The sequence below is a fragment of the Canis lupus genome, chromosome 13 (genome assembly GCF_011100685.1).
Source record: "Canis lupus familiaris isolate Mischka breed German Shepherd chromosome 13, alternate assembly UU_Cfam_GSD_1.0, whole genome shotgun sequence".
NCBI classification, from domain to species: Eukaryota; Metazoa; Chordata; class Mammalia; order Carnivora; family Canidae; genus Canis; species Canis lupus.
In genome coordinates, this window is record NC_049234.1 from 22,821,035 (window position 1) to 22,840,465 (window position 19,431).

At 38.8% G+C, this 19,431-nt stretch overlaps 1 protein-coding gene across 2 annotated transcripts in view; it reads right to left on the reverse strand.

The window, feature by feature from the left end:
* Window positions 1-982: 982 nt before the first annotated feature.
* The window catches only part of TMEM65 (transmembrane protein 65), an 87,323-nt gene continuing 68,874 nt past the window's right edge, over window positions 983-19,431 (reverse strand). The window contains exon 7 of one of the 2 annotated variants that reach the window (XM_038555456.1): window positions 983-1,716. In XM_038555456.1, the coding sequence (XP_038411384.1) occupies window positions 1,648-1,716 (69 nt within the window). In that variant the 3' untranslated portion in view covers window positions 983-1,647. Of the gene's footprint in view, window positions 1,717-18,319; window positions 18,466-19,431 lie in introns of those variants that run through there. The other variant, XM_038555457.1, reaches the window with a different exon arrangement.

The following is a 19,431-nucleotide window of genomic DNA, read 5'->3' on the forward strand; positions in this document are numbered from 1 at the left end:
GGGACATTTCACCCACATGTGTCTGGGGTCCGATGAGGAGGGCACCAGCCCCATCCTTCATCCTCAAAACTGTAATCACTTACCAGAGACAAATAGGGCAGCTGGAGAGACATGGTTCTATATATTCCATCAGCAGCCTGTAAGCTTGAAAAGTGATCTTCATGGAGAAAGCGGTGACCCTCGCCTTTAGGAGGGCTAGGGTACAAGGGCCTTCCCAGCAACTATCTCAGTAAACACAGTCCTGTGTGGAGCATCTGTTACATGCTAGGCACACACTGGGTCATGCTGTGTATGTGTAATCTCATCCGTCTCTGCAACAATGCCAGGAGGGAAGGTGGGGGTAAGTAGCTGATCTGCTTAAGGACAACTGGTAAGTGACAGACCAGGATCTCAACTCAGATCCAACGACCACTTTCCACTTGGCCAAACTGCCAAGCACACATAGGAAAAGACCGTGGCAGCACAAATCATGTAAGATTTCCTAAACTTTGTAACCTGCCCTTGTTATTGTCATTTCTCTGCTATCTCTGCCCCTACTGTGATTAGTTGAGGAAAAAAAAAAAAAAAACCCTTCAAACAAGAGAAGCCCATCTGCTTGTCTTTAGAGGCAATGAGAAATCTCTCATGATTAATGGAGTCAGAGTGAGGAAAAGCAATATCTAAGGGGTATGATTCTAGAGCCTTTGGAAGACAGAATGGGGGAGTCTGGGAATCAGGCCAGAAGAGGCTGCACCCTAGGGGCTCAATGGTAGAAAGACTGAGCTGGCTCACATCAAGCTCTGAAAGACATAAAGAAATCTTGATGTGGAGAAAAGAGGGTCATAATTACACTGAAAATTGAGGGCCCTGGCCATTTCTTGGTACTTCAGCATGACACTCATGTAGAGTCATTATCCTTTTTCAGAAAAAAATAGTACTCTTTCAATTTTGACAATATCACTTATTTATTTAAAAGTCTCTTGTTGTTTTTATCCAAGAAACAATTGATCTGAGCTCTGGGCCGGTGGAAACCACAGTCAAGTGACCTCTGGTCCTTCAGGTGCTCATCTGTCCACCTCACTCAGTCACTTTAACTTGTATGAGCCCAGAAGGTTTGGGGAGGCAGGTCTGGCTCCTAATAATATATAACCCCACAGAATAATTAGCTGTACTGCCCCCTCAGGTTACTGTTGCTACTATTAGTGTATGGACAACCTGATGCTATCATTGGGTCTGCTTTAATGGGATGTGTTCACAGCAGGGAAGAGCCCCTCTCCACGCTGCCCCCAAACTTGGCCCATTAGTCAGGGCAGGCAGCACCTACACTCCAGGAAGGCACCCCATTCAAGATGCGGGGCCTTTCCTGCAAGTGCATGGAGCCTTCCCTGCCTGTTGTCATCCATAATGGACCCATCCTTCCCCCACTGCCCTCTTCTCTTTCACTTAGTATCTAACAGTTAAGCTTACAAGTGTATCTGACTGCTCCAGACGTATATGCTTGGCTTCTACTGTAAATCCTTTGAGTTTGAAGGTGGGTGGGAGTAGGGGGCTGTCTTTTGGATGGTTCCATCCCCCACTGGCCAACCCCAGGATCCAGCTCACATTCACAACATCTTGGCCAACTCTCTGGAATTTCTCTGTGTCCTCAAAACTGTTTTCTGAACAGTTCTAGATGCAGTGTGGTCTGCTCCTGGGATTCTTTTTCATGACTTCTGGTTTTCGCTTATTGTATATGGACTCATAAAAATGAAGAGAGAGAGAAAGACAAAGACAAAGGAACAGTAACTAAGTTAGGAGAATTAATCCTGGAATTAAAACCGGTTCCTTGGGAGCACTCCTCTCCTGCACATAATAATCTCATTTTGATTAACATTGCCCCATTAGGGAGCTGGTACAGTTTGAGCACAATAATGAAGAGATCACATTTGGAACAGCCACTAAGCTGTCAACGCTCTCTGAAATATGTTTTCAACTTTCATTTCTGTCTGAACCTCCACTGTTCTTGCCGCTCCCTCTGCCCTGAGTCAAGATTATCTCTCTTCACAGGAGAGGCAGCCTGTGGAATGGGAAGACAATGGGCTTTAGGGTCTGATGGGAATGGATCTGAATCCCACTTCTATGTCCTAGGAATTAAGACTTTCCTTGCAGGGCTTCTGCCATGATTAAGGGACTTAATAAATGTACATTGCCAGTGCACACAACAGATGCTCAATACATGGAATTGGTTTGTTTTGGTTCATATCATCACGAACCCTGAACACACCTAGTTGTCGCAGCTGCTTCTGCCCTGGATGAACACCTCTGCTGCCCGACATCTTACCATCTTTTCAGTCCTAGGTTAACTGATACCTCTTCCAGGAAGCGGTCCCTGATTTCCAAGTCAAATAAGATATCACACAGGGAAATATGGGATCATGTTGTTTCTCTGGTCAAAATGGTGGTTCTCCATTGCCTCTAGGACAAAATCTAACCATCTCTAGTGAGAACAACAAGGCTCTTTGTGATTGCACCTTTGTTCCCAGTCCTTCCCCAAACTCCACCCTTGTTTCACATCCTGGTCATGCACACCTACTGTGGTTTCCTGAATACAGCAAATTCCCTCTTATTTCCCTACTGCTAGGGGGTGCACCATCAATTTAGGTGGCTGAATCAATCTACACTTAGATTTCTGGGACACAAGGCATGAAAGATGTGGAGTTCAGTTGTAAAAGGGCTCTATGATTCTTGGTCATCAAGAATCATGGCCAAGGTCCTTCAGGGTCTTTGCATCTGCATCTTGCAAATACAGCACTCTTGAGTTCATCTGAAGCCACCCTCGTGATGACCATGGAAGATGTGCTTGGGTCTCTACCTCCCAAACCAATCCACCTAGCCTAACTGTTAGCAGCCTGGGGTCAGGGGAAAAGGCATCCCTCCCACGATGGATCAGAAATCCATCCATGGCCCTTTCACTGCTAGAATATTGGGCAAGAGTGTGGCTCCCAGGCAGAACCACATCTGTCCCAAACCTGACTTGTCACTTACCAGCTTTGGGATGTTGGCTATGTCTCTGAACTTCCATTTCCTCATCTGGAGGAGGGGAGTGGTAATAACACTCCAAATGTTATGGGGAGGAGTGCCTGGTCTACAGCAGGTGTTCAATAAATGTTTACCACTATTAGAATTTCTGGAAATAGAGGGCAACATTTCCTCTGAAGTGCCCCTGAACCATAACAAGGATTTGGGGACTGGGTTTTATGTACTTGCTTGAAGAGAGTGGTCCAACCACCTTGGATATATCTTTAGGTCAAACGTTAAAAGGTTGGGACACCTGGGTGGCTCAGCTTCTGCCTTTGGCTTAGGGCATGATCCCGGGATCTGGGATCGAGTCTCACATCGGGTTCCTTGTGTGGTGCCTGCTTCTACTTCTGCCTGTGCCCCTGCCTCTGTGTGTGTGTGTGTCTCATGAATAAATATATAAAATCTTCTTTAAAAAACATTAAAAGGTCAAAGTTATGTCCTCCACTCTCATCCTTTCCCTCCAGAAGCCTCACTGTGGAAATTTCCCTGTGGAAATTAAAATGTCTGTTAAGAAGGTCTCTGGAAGGAAGAATCTCTGTGTTTCAGGAAAAATGCTCGAGAAGTCAATATCTGCAATTTTGATTCTTCAGAATTTATTATGTGATGTGTAGATTGTGGTGTGAAAAGATCCAAGAACCTGGAGACAGGACATGGATTATGCTCTAGTCCCGGCCCAGCTGTTACCAGTTGAGCTGTGTGATTTTGGCTAAGTCACTTAGCCTCTCTAAGCTTTAGATTCCTCATCTATAATACAAGAGTGTATACCTCACAAATCAGATAATGTGAGGGAAAGTGTTTTTATAAACTACAAAATATGTTCAGGTCTGATGTTCTTGGATTTGTTTCTTTTTCTCTTGGCCTAATTTCACTATAGGTCAAAAATGTCTTACCTACAATTCCAAAACTGCAAAAGCATCTGAAAAAAAATGGTGCCTTTTGTAACTCATTTTGCTTCAATACTTGGCCTCAACTGATATGATATTATTTATAGACCTAACTTATCCTTGTTATGGTGAATATTCATGCTTCACCTCAGAAATAATGTATTTGAAAGTGCCATTCCAGTTACCCCTGGCTGTGACAAGAATGCATGAGATATTCTGAAACACATCTGGCCCCAAGAATTTTGCTTGAGGAATAATGGATTTCTATCCTATGAATAGATCTTAAGCTGTTGTCATTCAGGTTTCATGACTTTTGTCATATGCTTTTACCACCCATATTCTTATTTGTTTTATATATTCTAATTGACTTATTTTTAACTTATTTTTCAAATGAATCTTTTTTAAAAATACAGTAAAATAAATATTTAGTTATACATTAAAAATAGTTGTCTAGCACTGGGTGTTATACACAACTGATGAATTATTGAAAACCCCATCTGAAACTAATGATGTACTATATGCTGGCAAATTGAATTTAAATAAAAATAAATAAATAAAAATATTTGTCTAGGCAATACTCTGATTCACCCTGCATGTCACAGTGAACACACCCCACCCTTCAGGCAACACTGATCTTCAATCAGGACAACTACGTTAGCTTCTAAATAGAACATGAGTGATAAGTGCATCACCAAGTCCAGACTCCTCTTTGAGGTTCTCAATTATCATAAATATTCAGCAGTTCAATTCCACCAATGGCCAGCTGCGCTCCTACTGTGGGCAGTGATCTCAGTCACGTCAGCTATTGAAGGTCTATTGAGAAAAAAATAATGAAACAGCTGGCAGAAATAGACGACAGGTAAATCTCCTGACAGCTGAGGTGTGGGAAGTTCCTTTGCTGATACTCTCACTGATTCTCACCTACACCAATAGTGTCATTTAAAACAAAACCCACAAACCATGAGAGACTCTTAACTCTGGGAAACAAACTGAGGGTTGCTGAGGAGAGGTGGGTGGGAGGATGGGATAACTGGGTGACAGGCACTCAGGAGGGCACGTGATGTGATGAGCACTGAGTGTTGTACGCAACTGATGAATTATTGAAAACTACATCTGCAAAAAATGATGTACTATATGTTGGGAAATTGAATTTAAATTAAAAAATAATATTAAAAAAATAAAACAAAAGCCAGGCTCATAGGATCGAGAGGTTCCTCTAAGATCTCACAGCCACAGGTAGAGCTGGGAGTAAATTCATGGGCCCGCCGCCAACCTAGGGTTTTCTGTGCCACGTTGCAGGGCCTCTCACCCTGCTTGTGGTGCTGCTTGGACGACTTTCTGCCTCTAGTTAATATCCACAAAGGCTGCTGGACCGTCATAAAACCAGCCTACTCTCAACCTAATATCTTTGCCGGTTTGTAAAAAGGCTCTGCAACGGTTGAACGGGTCTAACTAGGCTTTTATGGGGTTTTGAGAATCTTAGGAATGAACCAAGAATTATGTGACTATCTTAGCCTTTTCTACTAAACTGGAGGAACAGAAGTTGTTGGAAATGGGGCGGTGTCCAGATAATCTGTTTCAAGGTCATCTATAACAGTATGATTTAGCCCTTTCGCAAGTGTTTTCTAGAAACCACAATTTCTAGAAGAATCAGGAATTTCCCAAATTAGCTAAACAAGTCAGAGGTCTCTCTCTCTCTTTTTTTTATTTCACCAGAATTAATCACTTATGGTCCCAACCTTCCTCTGTTTTTTTTTTCTTTTCTCCCATGTGTAAGATCATAAAAAATAAATTGGGGTTCAGGAAGCCTGGGTCCTAAGTTCTGCCTATGCCCGAAGACCAGTCTGCCATCCATAGACCGCAGAAGCACACTCAAAGGAATTGGCCTCTAGTGTAATCTGGATATCTAGGTGCTAAGGTCAGACAGACATGTGTTTTTGTCCTAGCTCTAACCCTTGGCTAAGTTCTTTAAATTTCCCTGAGCCCCTTCTTTCCTCTTCTGTAAAACTGACCTCAAAGGTGTTAATAAGGATTAAAAAACAAATTGGATGTGAAACACTGAGCACAGCCCTGGTACAAAGTAAAAGGTAAATATATGGTAGCTGTTGTTGCTAGTGTCAATTTGGATAATCTGCGCCTTCCAACTGAATTATATGTATAATGAAAGGCTCTTGCTTTCAATGATTATAGATTTATTGCTCAGAACAGAATGACTGAGGAAGCCTTATGCAGTTGACAGATAAGCTCATCACAATTCAATTTTCAAATGCATGAATTGTTCTCGCTTTGAGGAGCTATTCACAGTGCCTCGAAAGTAACAAAAAATCAACCAGCACAGCTTTAAATATGGCCAGTCATTGACTGTCAGTGGAAAAGGAAGTCAGGGAAAATGGGAATAAATATCATCAACAAATAACTATTATTTTAATCTGTGCCTTTGGCTTTCAAGACAGAACATTATACCCAAGTATGTTCCCCTGATTTGAGTTTCACTAAATTACTTGTCCCTAGCTCCTCCTTTCCTGGAGGGAAACAGTCCAAACATAAAGAGCAAGAGGCCAGAGAAGACATAAGGAACCCATGCTAGTATTTTGTGAAATGGAGTCAGAAGGCCAACTGCATCAGCATGACCTAGGTGTCAAAATGCAGATACCCCAACCCCAAATGAATAAATTCTCTGAGATTGAGGATAGGAAATATGTATCTTTAACAAGCATCTGTTGATGCAACCATAACTTTGAGAATCACTGATCTTAGGCCATATTATAATCATGCAATAAATGCCACATATCATTCAGGCCATCTCAGTAGGATTTCTCTGTCTCCAGTAGAAATTCATCATCTAGAGGAGATAGATAGATAGATAGATGATAGATCACACAAACTATCCCAGGAATTGTACAGCCATATAATAGAGGTGAAAGCAAAGTATAATTGTATCCCAAGGTATGTGGGTGACACAGCCTGCTTGGTGACACATAGGGTCAGTTGTCAAGGTCTTCCCCAAGGGGAAGCTCCCCCTGCACATTTTCCAGGTAGACAAAGTGGGTGAAGTATAAAGGTTAATGTATAGCTGCGGAAAAGATGCACAAGCAGAACAAATAACATGGCAAAGCAGAGAGATGTGAGGGAGCGTCTGGCACCTGTGAAGAGCCACAGTGATTCTTCATGTGGCTAGAAGGCAGGGAGTGAGATTTCGAGGGATAGCGGAAACATGTCTTCTCAACTGTGCAAAATTACAGACATGCTTGCCTTCTGCAAAGAAGAAAAGCCATTTGAAGTTTCTGGCATTAAAAAGCATAAACAAATCTCTAGGCTCTATTCTGACTTGATGTTTTTTTCCTTCCTTTTCCTAATCTTAAAATACACCGACATCCTACACCAAATCCCAAGTAGATGCTAAATATAGTCGGCTCTACCATAAGTTGCTCTGCTTGTCTTACTTAAACTCTCTGCTGTAGCTACTTTGGCCTCATTGTGTGCCACATTTGGCTGTAAGCTCCTAGAGAGAAAAGATATCATATCTTACCCTGTTTGGGATCCTCATTGAACAGCCCTCTATCTTCACTGTCCTTTAGGGCTCTAAGTCCCTCTCCTAATTTAGTCCCAACCCAATGGATCACTCTCCCTGTTTGACCCTACGTCCACCCAAACCTAAATTCATTTCTTTAGTCTGCAGGGAAAAAAAGGATCCTTTCTTTCTTGGGCCCTGAATTCACCCACACTCCACTTTAGTTTCAGGTCCAAACACAAGCATTTGGTTTGCACACTGGTCAACTCAGGCCACTAGGCATCTGGCATTAGGTACTTTGCTCAGTCTGTCATCACATCTTGATTGTCCTCACCATTGCTGGGTTTTCCTGGTTTGGAGAGTCACTGAATTTTAGGGCTGGAAGGAATTTTTAAGCCATTCAGGATAACTTTCCTTGATTTGCTTTTTTTAAAAATTGAAGATACTCTTGAACACATATGAGAAGAGAGCATGAGAAAGGGTGGGGGTAAGAGGGAGAAGCCAATTTCCTGCTGAGCAGGGAGCCTAATTTGGGACTTGATCCCAAGATCCTGGGATCATGACCTGAGCTGAAGGCAGACTCATAATCACCCAGGCACTGTGGTTCTCTTAATTCTGTTACCAACCTTGTGAGGTAGGGATTATTATTCCTGTAATTATGCCTTTTCTATTACAGATTAGAAGCCAAAGCTCAGAGAGGCTAAGTAACTTGCTCAAAGTTACCTAAGCGATAGAACCAAGACTCAAGCTTGTCTTTTGGCTCCAAACTGAATGCTCTTTCCATTCTACACTCTCAGCTTTAGAATATCTGCCTTGTACAGCCTCATCCACTGGATCCATTTACCTATCCTCTCTCATCCTGGTATCCCTAAAAAGCCCTCAGATTTCACTCTTTATACCTCTATGCTCTACCATCATTTATCTCCAATTTGAGTCCATCTAGAAGTTTCCTCTCCTTTCAAAGTTACACTCAACATCAGCATGAAAAATGCAACCATGATCTTACTCTGGAAGGTCATATATGCTGTCTTTATTAAAACAGTAAAAAATTTCAAAATACTACATTCACATTTTATATTGTGTACCTATGCCTTCATCCCTAACAAAACTATTTTGAATCACCTATGAATGATTTTTGGAAGACAAGAATTCATTGTTGCATGGACCTAGATGTCATTATTTTCTCCCCTTATTTGCTTTTAAAATAGGACAGCTTCTGGTCCAGCTAGTGGGTTGTGAAACTAAAATTAATTCGAGTAAAGGTACTTTGTGAACTGTATCAGACTCAATACTCAATGGTCATAATTCCGCTTGGTCCTTGATGGTCCCAGGAGTGCTGAAAATGGCCTGACTGCCCAGCACACCCAGAACTTCCCCTGGGCCTGAGAAGCTGTAATCCAGATTTCATTCCTACTTGTACTCTAACAATGAGCAGAACCACAATATTAAAGCAGTGTACATATACTTCTCTTTCTTCTAACACTACCTTCTTTCTGACATTTCCACCTTTCCTTTCTACCACCCAATCTTCCCTTTGGACTCGAAAAACAAAATTCCCATTTTTCCAGATCCATCCTGACCTAATATTCTTTCTTCTTTCATCTTTCACTGGCAGTACCACTTCTGTGGCATCTGGATGGTACCCAGTTTCAATATCTATTCTTTTTCATCAGCTTTGGTGTAATTTTGAGAAATAAATTCTCAAGAGCAGAGAGAGATGGGCTATTTTTATTTAAAGCAAAATCCATCACTGGAAACTGTTATCTGAGGTAAAGAAAAAGACTTTTGGAAAATAAAGCATTCAACTATTCCCATAGCAACAAGGGAATTAGGCATTGCTGTGTGGCTCAATAGATGTTTATAGAAATGCCAACATCTACAAAAGGATTATAAAGCAAAGACCATAGGAATTAGAGGTCAAGGAACTGGATAACAGAGAACCACCTCTGTCATTCATTGTTATTCAAGAACTCAAGTTCCTTGCCTATGAAATGGGGGTAAGGAATACCTGTGTCTTCAAGGTTGTTGTTAGCCAAATGAGATAATCTGTATAAAATTTTTTTGTCAACTAGAGAGCTCTAGATTAATTCTGATCACCCTGAGGGCAAATAATGCTGAAATTTAGAGGTGTGACACACCAGGCTTTCTGTAACATGTTCAGGGTGGGGGAAATTCAGAGACAAAAGCCATAGCATGTGTGTGAACCTGTTTCCCATTGCATTTGAACAGCATACAAGTATCTAGCAGGGCCAAACTTCAGGCACTGGAAGAGACACCTCAGTCTTTAGATTGTGGGGCTTTTAAATTGCATGACTGAGAGAATTCAAGCCCCTCACATGGTGTGATCAATAGCTAGAGTACAAACCTGTGGTCCCAGCCAGCAGGGGGCAGAACCTTGGCACTGTCCTATGTCATTGCTTCAGCATTCATAGTTGAAGAACTCAAACTATCCCAGCTAAACCACCACTTCAGGTTTCTACGATACGTTGCTTTGTATCTCTTAAACTTTCAACTGTAACTGGTTTCTAGGGAGTTTTTCAGAAGGCAGCCTGTGAGGAATCAATCTGGAATAAGTCATCCCTTGCCTTTCAGCAGATTAATAAAAATACTCTCCCCTACACACACCCATTTGAGTTCTAAATTTTTTGAGTTTAGATAAAACTTGAGCTGAAGATAAAAATAACAGGCTTACTGGTAATAAAGGGTAGGGTGTAAATATGTATGAGGTGTACAGCAACAATGAGTTTGGTAGTTCTGCACCCCAGAATTAGGCAGACCAGCTATCAAGTCACAGGCATCTTTTGTAAACCATGGGTCTTTCCTGGCAGGAGCAAAATGTTTTCTAATAAAATTACCAAGTGATCAATTTCTCTGCAGCGAAGCAAATCCCAAAGGAAACCCAGTAAGTGATGACTAATTCCCCCCAATCCAACCATCATAAGCAAAATATGGTAGATACACACAACCCAAGGGAGGGGAGGAGTCAAGCTAGTAATTGATAAAGGCTACAACTATTAAAATAGATAGCTCATTAAGAAATAAATGCCATGAGGGATCCCTGGGTGGCGCAGCGGTTTGGCGCCTGCCTTTGGCCCAGGGTGCGATCCTGGAGACCCAGGATCAAATCCCACGTCGGGCTCCCGGTGCATGGAGCCTGCTTCTCCCTCTGCCTATGTCTCTGCCTCTCTCTCTCTCTGTGACTATCATAAATAAATAAAAATATAAAAAAAAGAAATAAATGCCATGAGATGAAGTATCTCCTCTTAACTCATTTTAAAGAATGCAGTGAAGTATAGTCATTCTTACTACACATGAGAAAGGAGGTGTGTCTGAAGTTTTGAAATGGAAGTCCCATTTCACCCCCACAGATGTTTAGTATAACTTAAGACAACAGCTAACTGAATGACAAAGCTATTTCCCATGCAAAATCTCACTCAATCTTAAAAGAAGACTGTAATAGTGTCTAGTACTCAATTTGCTGATGAGCTAAATGACCAAGATCAAACAACTAGTAAACTGAAGACCTGGGACTTAGATTTAAACATTATTTCAAAAAACTAGAGGAGTTTCATAGGACCTCATCAGCTTTAAACAACATGCAAGAAAAATATTGGAAAGCTCCAAATCATTGTACTTTGGCACAGTTATTTTAGGGGTAGTAGTGCCACAAATAACATCAAAGCCATGTGTTTGATCTGGGTTATCTTTTGGTTGCTTAACTTCACCAAAATTGTCTCTGATGGACTGAGATTTCAATACTTAAAGTCACATTACAAAGGCCCAAAGAAAAGAAAGTGGAATGTTTTCACTTTCCATTATTCCTTGCCTCAAATATATTCAACAAATTCCTTTTTCTTTTTTTAATATTTAACCAACAAATTGAAGACCAGAGAGAGTCCTGAAAACTGCTATCTTCACAACAGTCATTTACTGAGCACCTTCTATATGCCAAGCATTTTGCCAGACATTATAAATATATAATTTCAATCCTTACAACCTGAAAAAGAGATATTATTGTCTCAATTTTACAAATGAGGACACTCTGAGACTTCAGAGAGGCTAGTCTTCATGTGTGAGCTCCCACAGGTAGGAACTGATTGGCGTAGAACTGTTGGTTTCTGAATATTAAAGACTATTAGCATGGTTTCAGAAAAGTAAGGACTTTTCAACCATAAAAGCAAACCTTCCCATATGACCTTTGCCAGGTCTTTCAGCACAATTAATGTGAAACAATGTGCTAATGGTATTCACAGGGAGCTATGGAATCATGAAAGATTTAACTAATTTAAACTGAATTAATGTCTTGCCCTTTAAGGGCAAGGGCCCTTTATATTTCATTTATATTTTTCCTGAATAATGCAATATTTTTATTTAAAAAGTTGCTGACATGAAGTCTTACTGCAGAATAAAGATTAACCAGTATGAAGTGTCAAACTGACTTTATTCCCCAATGTTGAATTATACAAAACCAAAAAACTATAATAAAATGCATTACAAGAACGTACCAGCAACACTGTGACCCAAGTGTGTCACTCTTTCATATTTACAGAATTCTAGAACTTCCAGAGGTTGTCCATCTCCCTGACAGCTGATCCTCAAAAGGACTTGGACTTCATGATTCTCTTGATCCACTTCCCTCATAATCTGGTCCATTACTGGACACCAAACACATAATGGTAGGAGTGAGTGTAGAAAATATTTTTTTTTCTGAATTGCATTTTGAACTTCTAAATTTTGTAGAGACAAAGAGAAAAGCTGAATCTTAAATTAGTAAGCGAAACTATTTATTAGCCGTCTGAGTGGGAAGAATATTGCAGGAAGATATAATTATAAAACCTGAATGTAGCTGGGATCCAGCTTAGAGTGTTCAGCCTGTTTATAAAATATGCCAAATATCAGATGGCATGTAGAGGGTAATGTGTTAATAGCAGATAGACAAAACACTGGCTACAATTTCCAGGAAAAACTAAAGATTTTGGACTAAGCTTTTGGCAGAACTGCTCAACAACATACTTTTTCTCTTCAAATCCAACTGCTTAGAAATAGGAAAGACTTGAAATAAATGAGGAAAGTTTATTTTAAGCACCTTATGCATTGTTCTTTTTAAATCTTTCATGTTCTACACAGAGAAAAATAAATACAAAAAGAATACCAAGCACAGTGTATTTACTTTGTAAATTAAAGCACCTAAGCTATTCACCACTCTCTCCATTGCCTGTAACATAAAGCAATCCTAAAAGAGCCTGGAATATGGAATCAGAAGTTTGTATTTAAATAAAGGTCTAGATGCTTAAAGAGCTTTGCAACTGTTCTCATCTATAAAATCGGGGATTGTATTACCCTTCTTTGCCAAAAAAAAATAATAATAATAATAATACAGAAACTCATGATTATTAAGATATTCTGCAGACTCATCAATGGTTGCTATTTGCTTTTGCCTGCTCTGGAGATTATGATTTTAAATGCCTTGCAATGTATCGTTTCTACCCTACTACTGCAATGATGGGTTTTCAACTTAAGGTTTCTTCCCCCCCCCCCCCCCCCCACTGACCTTTTATTTCTCATGGCAGCCAGGAAAAAGTCAACACTTACTACACACTGTGCAAAGGTCTTCAATAGTTGTAAACAAAACAAAACAAAAAAACCATGAAGATAAATAAGATCTGATTCCTAACTTTCAAGGAACTTAACAATATAACAGAAAGGATACAGGTACGAAAAACATGCCTGTGATAAGGCATTATCTGGAAAATTAGATCATTATAATAATGGTCTCTAGTGAATAATGCCTTCCCATGTCCAGGCCCCTTTGCAGTATGACCACATGACCATTTCTCGCACTAAAAGGACAGAATCAACTTCTCCATTCCCTTGAATTTGGGCTGGTTTTGTAATTCGCCTGGACTAAGGGAAGGTGCCAGGAGTTGCATGGCATGAAGTCTAGAATGTAGGCATTAGGAGACCTCATGGCTTCTACTTCTACTCTTGGGAGCCCACTGTCATGTAAAGATTTGGTTAGACTAAGAACTGACGAGAAATCATGTGGTGAGAATCCTAGTCTTCCATCCATCTGTGCCCAAACCCTCTTAAACCCTCTAGCTTCTGCCAACTGATCAGCTGACTTCAGCCACATAACTGCACTGAGGCAAAACCAGCAGAGGAATTGCCCAGCCAGCACACATTCTTGTGAGTGTGGTTTTAATTTATATTTTCGTGACTAATGACGTTGAGCGTATTTTCATGTGGTAATATGCCATCCGTATATCATGTATGGGTGTTTGTTTTACTAGATTTTGTCCTTTTATTTCCGTCTCTATTGAGATGATCACAGAGAATTTGATCCTTAAATATTCATAGTTCTCCTTCTTCCTCCTATTCTGTATACCCTAAGACTCTCAACCACACATTTTAAGGCTTTTTATTGTGCCAACATGCCTCCAAATATTTTCTGTTCCATTACTTTCTTCTTCCTATGCTTCAGTGTGTGTTGTTTCCTATCAACCTATCTTGCAGGTCACTAATTCTCTTTTGTGTGCAAATCCACTGTCTTACCTAATGTGTTAATTCCAGAATGTCTATTTTTTAATTTTACATTATAACTTTCTGACGAAAGCCTCTACCTTTTCATTTTTCCCCATAACTTGTCTCAAACAAAAACAAGTTATCACTATACGGTATACCTGAAATTAATATAGTGTATGTTATACTATATGTTATAGTTAGTTAACTGTATGTTACTATACTGAAGTATACAGTATAGTACTATACTGAAATTAGAATTAAAAAAGAGGGGCGCCTGTGTGGCACAGTTAGTTACGCATCTTACTCTTGATTTCAGTGCAGGTCATGATCTCAAGGTCTTGAGATCCAGCCCAGCATCCGGCTCTGAGCTCAGTGTGGAGTCTGCTAAAGTTTCTCGTTCTCTCTCCATCTACTCCTCCCTGCACGTGCAGTCTCTCTAAAATAAATAAATCTTTTTAAAAAAATTTTAAAAAAAGAAAAACTATTTTTTAGAGTTGTCAGCTAACGCCATTATTTGGATTATCTGTGGGTCTATTTCTTGTGTCTCTTTTCTCCTTAGTTTTTAGTCATGTGGGCCTATCTTTTGGCATGTCTCATAAGCTTAATTTTCAGGTGTTATACAGAAAACTTTTACAGGCTTCTGGTGATACCTTTCTCCAGAGAGGTTCATCCTTCTTTTTGCTAGGACAATATAGTATTCACCCTAATCCAACTAGAAATCATGATAAATCAAGGAAGAGTTGCAAACCTTGGTATAAGGCTCATTCCACCTTTGATTTGCCCTGGCCTTCAGAATTTTCAAATGATTATCTAGGCTGTTCCCCAGATCCCCTTCTTCTAGCAGGTTCTGAATTTAATCTTTGTTTCATAAGGCCTCTGCTTAATTTGTCTTCTCCCAAAGAGCTCTACAATTTTGCAAATTTTCTGAGAGGAAACTGCATATGCTTGAGGCTTCTGTATATCTCTACCAAAAGCTCTCTTGGTTTCTGTCCCCTAGAAGCAAGACTTAAAATATACAAAACCAAAATTATCAGCCTCCTGACTGTGACCAAAATGGACAAAAAACCCCAAGCTAAAAGCAGCTTTGGAAGTGAACTCACTTCTAAAATGTTCACTCCTCTATGGAGTCCTGCCTAGGCAGGTTTCCACTGGTTTCAAGTAGATGAGCAGATAACAGTGGTGGTGGACTTCATAATTTCTAGCAACTAGTGACAGTTGTATTGTTTATTCTTTCCTTTTCTGAATAGAAGTGATTTCTGCATACTTAGTATGTAGAGGCAGATGCTTTTTTTCATTTATAGGATATCTGATACCAGTGGGTCAGTTTAAAACTTTATAGAGAGAATAGTATATAGTCCCAGAGTTGAATGCAGTCACTGCATAGAAACTTGAGCCAACTCCCCTGTAGATGGGTGTTTTCTATATAGAGAAAAAGGGGAGGCATGAATATTTGATAGCCAAAATGGTAGACTGTGATACACAGCTAATTTTTCCCCAAAATGTCCTTCCCTTTTCCAATTTTTGGCTATACATTCAGCCATACAGATGGGGAAATTCACAAGCATCTCTCTTAGTTCAGTGTTCATATGATGAGGGTCTGATACATAAGCAGATGTGTCATGTGGCAACTTAAAAGTTTTTTCAAGCTTCCTTCCTCCTCCATAGGCTGCAGATGTGATAGCTGGAGCTGAAGCAGCCATTTTAGATCATGAAGCGATGACTGAGAACAAAAACAAATTACATGATTAAGCAGAAAGATGGGAATTTGGGCTTCACTACTTTATGGAGCATAACTTTTATACTAGCCCTGGACAACATACCACTACAATTTTATATGAAAGAGAAATAAACCTCCATCTTGTTTCAGTTATTTTGGGGTTTTGTTACTTACAGCCAAACCTAGTTAAACTAATTAGGAAAGTTTAGGACAGCGGTTCTCAAAATGTGAAAGTGTGGTCTTAAGATTCCTAGGGAATCTATAAAGTCAAAACCATTTTTGTAATATACTAAGACCTTATAAACCTCTTTTACTTGGTGACATGTTCACTGATGGTGCAAAAGCCATGGTAGGTAAAAGCACCAATATTAGAACAAATAAAGGCACTAGTAGTCATTGTATTCTACATTGCCATGGACTTGCAGTTGGGAGAGAGGGAGAAGAAAAACTCCACTCAGTGTCCTTCAAAAAGCAGTAAAAACCATCTATTTAAACCTTGACTGTTGAGTAAATGTCTTTTTAATATTCTGTATGAAATGGCAAATATGCACAAAGTACTTCTGGGGATACCAAAACATAATAGTCTTGAAGAGAAGCAATTATAAGTTTGTTTTGTGAGATAAACTTGGTTATTCAGACGTGAATATTTGGCAGATATTTTCTCAAACATGAAGTGAACTGTCACTTCAAGGAAAACTAATGGTATATGTTCCCAGTAACAAAATTTAAGCTATCAAGTAAAAATCAGAATTTTGGGAAACATGTATCTGCCATCTGAATTTGAAAGCTTCTCAATCTTGAGGCTTTTTTTTTAATGATATCACTGGTCATATTAAACATGATTTTAAAATTTTATGTGGGCAATGTATTAACATTGGGAAGATGTGCGTAATTCAGCGAACCAGTAATTTCCAAATGCTGAATACGTGGTATTATAAAATTATGCATGGGAAAAATGTTCAGTCAGAGTGCAAGGTAGACCAACAGGTTTTAATGAAACCCAGTGCAAAATTTTATTGATACGGTTTTGAATTCTATAGTGCAATGAACTGTTTAGAAATTATCTCTTGTACAGTTTTAGTAGTGTCGAAGAATAAATCTACAGTCATATAAAAAGGTCATTAAAATATTCTTCCTTTTTCCAACTATGTATCTGTGTGAGGCAAAATTTTCTTCATATATTTCAAACAAAATAATTATCAAACAGATTGAATGCAGAAACAGATACAAGAATCCAGCTGTCTTCTAGTAAGCCAGACATTGATCTATAAAAAATGTAAAACAATGTTATTCTTCTCACTAAACTTTACTTTTAGAAAATAATTTTCATAAAATGTGCATCATTTATGTATGTTAACATGAATTGCTTTGTCATTTTAAAACAAATTAGTAAATATTTTAATAATTTGTCAGTTTTAATTTCTAATGCATAAATATTTTTATGACCTTCATACACAAAAGCTCTTTGAGGACCTCAATATTTTTTTCAGAGTGTAAAGGAGTCTGGAGGCCAAGAAGTTTTAATTTCTTTGGTTTGTGATACTGAAAGAATTTGAGATACAATTACAAAGCTGTTCTCTGAATAATAAGATCAGGAAAAGTACTATTAAATTCAGAGTTGGATAAACAATGCCTTATTCAGAAAAAAAAAAGTACTGCAGATAGGTTCTAGAAACTGTAGACTAATATACTTGATATTAATATTTAGGGGAACAATTAGAACAGCTTAAACAGAAAATAAAGTGGTAACCACTGGCTCCCAACACAAGTTCACTAAGAATAAATCATGCCAAATCAAAGACTGTTTGTTTCCTTGATAACCAGTAGAACAGGAGATATATACATACTGTATTTCCCATTAAACATTTGACTATCTGTTACAAAACAATGGACTAGAGAACTGCCAGTAGATGAACCATGAATCAATCTACCTGAAGCAAAATGTGATAAATTCAAAAATGATACGAATGTGTCCTAGAAGTGTTTAGTACTGATACAGAATGGGCTGGGAGTCAAGCCAGAATTCAAGTTCCTAGAGAGAAGTGCACAGTGATGTGGGTGGAAAAGATCGACTCATTAAACAAATATCTACACCGTGTTTCAGGCACTGTACAAAGCATTATAGAGAAGTGAACAGGTTAGATGAGATCCCATTCTTTGTGGCACTGACATCTGAAGCATAGTCAGATCTTTTCCTTCTTATGAAATGCAGGTATGAATTAATATGGAAGAAAGAAGAGTCAAAACTGTTAAATATAAAATGAACTAAAATTAATTTAGATTTGCTCTCCTCCCAAATGGGAATAAAGGAGGAAAAGAGAAAATGTTTGACCTATATACTTTAAAAATAACAGCATGGGACATAATATACATTCTAAAAACTGCATTTCCATCAGTCCGAGGTTGAGGGGAAAAAAAAGAAAATAAGGAAGAGAATACACTTGAGACATATGGTAAAGAGATACAGAATAATCACCGTTGTGCACGAATGGTGATGGTGGGGTTGATATATAGCAGAGAAAAACTATAATTCTAATTAAGGTATGCCCATTTTTTTTTCAAACTAACTCTTAAATTTCATGTATATCTAGCATCTGTGTAACTATTTTATAAATGGGAAAGCACTATACAAATGTATAGCTTTCATATTAGCAAATGTCAAATCTTTACTGAATTCTACAATTCTTACAGAAAATCCCTTTACCCAACAGTTTTTGAAGGTTCACTCCATCTCTCCCCAAAAATAGTTCCTTTGAGTTTAATTCTTCAGTCATCATTCTCACATTCTATTCCTGTAAACAAAAAATTTAACTTGTAGTTGTGGGGAAATCACACAATCTCTAAGGTGCCTATTCTTTTTAATTGGTCTCAATAAAAATATTTGCTATTTTTTTTCATTCATAAACCTGTCAATGGCATTAACATGTTTGATGTCATAAAGTTTAATAAAAAAAACCAACACATAACACCATGTACTTCATATTGCTGTCAGCATAAGATTGGTAGGCCCTTAAAGTCCTGAAGCTTCAAAATTAAAATGTTATATGTTCTTATTTTAAGTAGTACTCCATTTCTAAAAGTTAAAGAAGAAAAACCAATTTTAGTGTTACAACTCATATACCAATAGCATTTATTGCTTTGGTAAAAACAAATGATGTGTTAGTAAGATTTCATTATGAGCACACAACAAACCCTAAATAATTTGCAGATGGGTTATCCACAGACTTTCTGAATTCCCAGGTAGCTTCCCCAGGCTTCTGGGTCATTTCCCTCTACTGCTGTCAGTAGATATGCAGGGAGTGTTAATTCTAATATTTAAATATTAGTATTTAGATTCAATCCAGAAAGCATTAATAATGCAAAACAAACAAAACATCTTCTAATACATTCTAAAATGAAATATATCTCACATGTCTGAGATTTCCTTAACACGTAAGGTTAATGTTCTCATTTCTTTCAGCTCTTCCCTGACCACTCTATAAAAATAATGCCCCACATATGACCACCAGTACTTTCCATGCCCCTTACTTTACTCCATTTCTCTCTAGAATTTATCACTGTCTGTAATAAGAAGTATTTAAGTGTGTATTTGCCCCATCGACACCCCCCCAAACCCTAGAATAAACTTCATGAGAATGAGGATGTTTTAGCTGTTCACTCAGTTCCTTAAACAGTTCTGAGTACAGAGTATGCACAGAATTTCTTAAACTAACGATGGGATTATAAGCACAATTCCCTTAGAATATAGGCAAGAAAAC